The sequence below is a fragment of the Nerophis lumbriciformis genome, linkage group LG17 (genome assembly GCF_033978685.3).
Source record: "Nerophis lumbriciformis linkage group LG17, RoL_Nlum_v2.1, whole genome shotgun sequence".
Classification (NCBI taxonomy): domain Eukaryota; kingdom Metazoa; phylum Chordata; class Actinopteri; order Syngnathiformes; family Syngnathidae; genus Nerophis; species Nerophis lumbriciformis.
Genome location: NC_084564.2, coordinates 40,145,001 through 40,150,000, shown reverse-complemented (window position 1 = coordinate 40,150,000; position 5,000 = coordinate 40,145,001). Strand labels below are relative to the sequence as shown.

The window sequence follows — 5,000 nt, the reverse complement described above, 5'->3', positions numbered from 1 at the left end:
CCCGCGGCCTCCTACCGGTCGGACGTGCCCTAAACACCTCCCTAGGGAGGCGTTCGGGTGGCATCCTGACCAGATGCCCGAACCACCTCATCTGGCTCCTCTCCATGTGGAGGAGCAGCGGCTTTACTTTGAGCTCCCCCCGGATGACAGAGCTTCTCACCCTATCTCTAAGGAAAGAGACCCGCCACCCGGCGGAGGAAACTCATTTGGGCCGCTTGTACCCGTAATCTTGTCCTTTCGGTCATAACCCAAAGCTCATGACCATAGGTGAGGATGGGAACGTAGATCGACCGGTAAATTGAGAGCTTTGCCTTCCGGCTCAGCTCCTTCTTCACCACAACGGATCGATAGAGCGTCCGCATTACTGAAGACGCCGCACCGATCCGCCTGTCGATCTCACGATCCACTCTTCCCTCACTCGTGAGCAAGACTCCGAGGTACTTGAACTCCTCCACTTGGGGCAAGATCTCCTCCCCAACCCGGAGATGGCACTCCACCCTTTTCCGGGCGAGAACCATGGACTCGGACTTGGAGGTGCTGATTCTCATCCCAGTCGCTTCACACTCAGCTGCGAACCGATCCAGCGAGAGCTGAAGATCCTGGCCAGATGAAGCCATCAGGACCACATCATCTGCAAAAAGCAGAGACCTAATCCTGCAGCCACCAAACCGGATCCCCTCAACGCCTTGACTGCGCCGAGAAATTCTGTCCATAAAAGTTATGAACAGAATGGGTGACAAAGGGCAGCCTTGGCGGAGTCCAACCCTCACTGGAAACGTGTCCGACTTACTACCGGCAATGCGGACCAAGCTCTGGCACTGATCATACAGGGAGCGAACTGCCACAATCAGACAGTCCGATACCCCATACTCTCTGAGCGCTCCCCACAGGACTTCCCGGGGGACACGGTCGAATGCCTTCTCCAAGTCCACAAAACACATGTAGACTGGTTGGGCAAACTCCCATGCACCCTCAAGGACCCTGCCGAGAGTATAGAGCTGGTCCACAGTTCCACGACCAGGACGAAAACCACACTGTTCCTCCTGAATCCGAGGTTTGACTATCCGGCGGTGTGTGTATGTATATATATATATATATATATATATATATATATATATATATATATATGTGTATGTGTATATATATGTGTATATGCACCATATGTCAGATGGAAATTAGCATTGGTGCTAAATCTGGTGCAGCCATCTTCTTAATGTATCTGCACATTGTCCTTCAAATAAACAGACACAAATAAACATGTTAATACCAAAGCATTTGTAATTTCAGCAGTTTCCTGGGAGAAGTGGTGCATTATCCATACAGAAATGCAGGGGTGACATTATATTTGGCCATGACTGCACGTTGTTGTGCATGTTGGCAAATTTCACATCAAAATACAACCAGATTGGACTTTAGATAACATTTTTGGCAAGTTTTGAGCAAATAAATGTTGGGCATTCAAGTAAAACTTAACATTTGTTTTCCCTGTATTACATTCTAACAATAACATTACATTTGTGTCAAAGGAGCTCTTTTAAAAATTACACAAGCCAAGATTTCTCATGATAAATCCGAATTCAAAAGTGCGATTAATCTGATCAAATCCTTTTCCAACAATTCCTTTGCGACATTGTGACTCGTGTTCACCTTTTTTTGGCCACCTTAAAGCTCATTTTTCACCTGCGCGTCGCCTGCCTTCTCTGCATCCTGGCGTCACGCCGACAGCTTTCCCGGTTCTAATAGTTTGACTCTCCTGCAGCAATAACGTGACACAAAAGAAGTGTGCGTTATTATCCATTTTAAAGTTTTCCACGCGGCTTCTGCGCTGGACTCCCATCACGTTGACGCTTCCAGCAGTCATTCTGTCAACCAAAAAAAAAAGCTATTTTGTTATTATCTTAGCATTTTTCTTACGGCTGAATTATGTAATGAATTTTATTTTTGATACACTCTTGAAAAGCCATGTTATCAGGTGGCAGGTGTTCCTAATGAATTGTCCCGTCGGTCGTACTAGAGGTGGGGGGTCCCCACATCTGCGGTCCTCTCCAATGTTTCTCATTGTCATCCCACTTGGTTGAGTTTTTCCTTGCCCTGATGTGGGATCTGAGCCGAGGATGTCGTTGTGGCTTGTGCAGCCCTTTGAGACACTCGTGATTTAGGGCTATATAAGTAAACATTGATTGATTGATTGGTGTCATCAATGATGCCCCCAGATTAATTAATCACTATGTTACTACAAACCCCGTTTCCATATGAGTTGGGAAATTGTGTTAGATGTAAATATAAACGGAATACAATGATTTGCAAATAATTTTCAACCCATATTCAGTTGAATATGCTACAAAGACAACATATTTGATGTTCAAACTGATAAACATTTTTTTTTCTGCAAATAATCATTAACTTTAGAATTTGATGCCAGCAACACGTGACAAAGAAGTTGGGAAAGGTGGCAATAAATACTGATAAAGTTGAGGAATGCTCATCAAACACTTATTTGGAACATCCCACAGGTGAACAGGCTAATTGGGAACAGGTGGGTGCCATGATTGGGTATAAAAGTAGATTCCATGAAATGCTCAGTCATTCACAAACAAGGATGGGGCGAGGGTCACCACTTTGTCAACAAATGCGTGAGAAAATTGTTGAACAGTTTAAGAAAAACCTTTTGTCAACCAGCTATTGCAAGAAATTTAGGGATTTCACCATCTACGCTCCGTAATATCATCAAAGGGTTCAGAGAATCTGGAGAAATCACTGCACGTAAGCAGCTAAGCCCGTGACCTTCGATCCCTCAGGCTGTACTGCATCAACAAGCGACATCAGTGTGTAAAGGATATCACCACATGGGCTCAGGAACACTTCAGAAACCCACTGTCAGTAACTACAGTTGGTCGCTACATCTGTAAGTGCAAGTTAAAACTCTCCTATGCAAGGCGAAAACCGTTAATCAACAACACCCAGAAACGCCGTCGGCTTCGCTGGGTCTGAGCTCATCTAAGATGGACTGATGCAAAGTGGAAAAGTGTTCTGTGGTCTGACGAGTCCACATTTCAAATAGTTTTTGATAACTGTGGACGTCGTTTCAAAGAGGAAAAGAACCATGCGGATTGTTATAGGCGCAAAGTGCAAAAGCCAGCATGTGTGATGGTATGGGGGTGTATTAGTGCCCAAGACATGGGTAACTTACACATCTGTGAAGGCGCCATTAATGCTGAAAGGTACATACAGGTTTTGGAGCAACATATGTTGCCATCCAAGCAACGTTACCATGGACGCCCCTGCTTATTTCAGCAAGACAATTCCAAACCACGTGTTACATCAACGTGGTTTCATAGTAAAAGAGTGCGGGTACTAGACTGGCCCGCCTGCAGTCCAGACCTGTCTCCCATTGAAAATGTGTGCCGCATTATGAAGCCTAAAATAGCACAACGGAAAACTGTTGAACAACTTAAGCTGTACATCAAGCAAGAATGGGAAAGAATTCCAACTGAGAAGCTTCAAAAATGTGTCTCCTCAGTTCCCAAACGTTTACTGAGTGTTGTTAAAAGGAAAGGCCATGAAACACAGTGGTGAACATGCCCTTTCCCAACTACTTTGGCACGTGTTGCAGCCTTGAAATTCTAAGTTAATGATTATTTGCAAAAAAAAAAATAAAGTTTATGAGTTTGAACATCAAATATGTTGTCTTTGTAGTGCATTCAATTGAATATGGGTTGACAATGATTTGCATATCATTGTATTCCGTTTATATTTACATCTAACACAATTTCCCAACTCATATGGAAACGGGGTTTGTATATCAATTATGTATTTTTATAACTAAAAAGGTCAAATAATTGCTATTTTCATGTTTATGTTGGTTTTTTTTCCAAAAATGCTCCTTGCATTCCCCGTGTCGTGTTGCCATGACGACCGAGAGGTGGCCTGACAGGGATGATATCATGCGAGGCAAAGTGATTAGCTCAATGTTAATTTTTGGGTTACATCATATCCATGTCCATCTGAGCTTTTTTTTTTTTTTTTTTTTTTTTCTGCTCACGTGAGGTGAGAGGATTGAGCCGGGGATTGTTCCGGGATTAGTCAACAGGATTTGCCAGATTGAGAAATTAAGGAAGAGGAGCGCCACAGGGGGGGTCACGTTGCCCTCAGGAAGAACACACTGAGTCACAACAAAAAGTAAACTTTCAGGTCAAAAATACGACTTTCTCTCGTCTTTATTTCCCTCTCTCTCTCTCTTTCTCTCTCTCTCTCTCGCACACTTGACCTCCTCCCAATCTGTGCAGCCAGGCTCATCCCAGCCAGCACAAAGCTCCTAATTCTCCTGCCAGTGCCTGTGCAGAGCGGGGAAGACTGGACAGATGTGGAGGTCTGCAGCTGCCTCTTCTCTGCATTGGAAAAATCATTCCAAGCTTTCCCAAAAGGACTTTTGTTGTTTTTTTTTTCCAATCTTTGCGTGGCTTTTGCAACGTTTCCAAGCTGGAGACGCACTCGGACTCGGACTGCTGGGATCAGATGATCCAGCTCCAGCTGTCTGGTTCTGGTGACTGGGCGCCCTGTGAGTTGGAGCACATCACATCTTTTTTCCATTTCTATCATTTCTCCTCATGTTTGTGTAGGAATTAGACTCATGTGCATGTATGTATGTATGTATGTATGCATTGTTTGATGGAGGAAGGCATGTTTCCACAATGATGCCACCTGCTGAGTGTTAATGGGCGTGAGGTGCAGAGGTGAATGTGTTCAAATGCTTCTTTAATATGATTGTGTGCATTTTTCCTGTTTGTGGAACCAGACTTTTTTATTCTTCCATTATGACCTCTTTTAGTTAGTTGTTTTTTTATATGTGTAGAGTATTTCTAACCATGAAAACTTATTTTATATATATATATATATATATATATATATATATATATATATATATATTTATATATAATATGTATATATATACGTATATATAATATATATATAATATATATATATATATATGTATATATATA

The 5,000-nt window shown here is 42.9% G+C and overlaps 1 protein-coding gene across 3 annotated transcripts in view; it reads left to right on the top strand.

Annotated features, from left to right (window-relative positions):
• The window catches only part of esamb (endothelial cell adhesion molecule b), a 302,835-nt gene that overhangs the window by 184,904 nt on the left and 112,931 nt on the right, over nucleotides 1-5,000 (top strand). The window contains exon 1 of one of the 3 annotated variants that reach the window (XM_061973191.1): nucleotides 4,434-4,558. The exons of the other annotated variants lie outside the window; for them this stretch is intronic. Within the exon in view, the coding sequence (XP_061829175.1) occupies nucleotides 4,516-4,558 (43 nt within the window). The 5' untranslated portion in view covers nucleotides 4,434-4,515. Of the gene's footprint in view, nucleotides 1-4,433; nucleotides 4,559-5,000 lie in introns of those variants that run through there. 3 annotated transcript variants of the gene reach the window in all.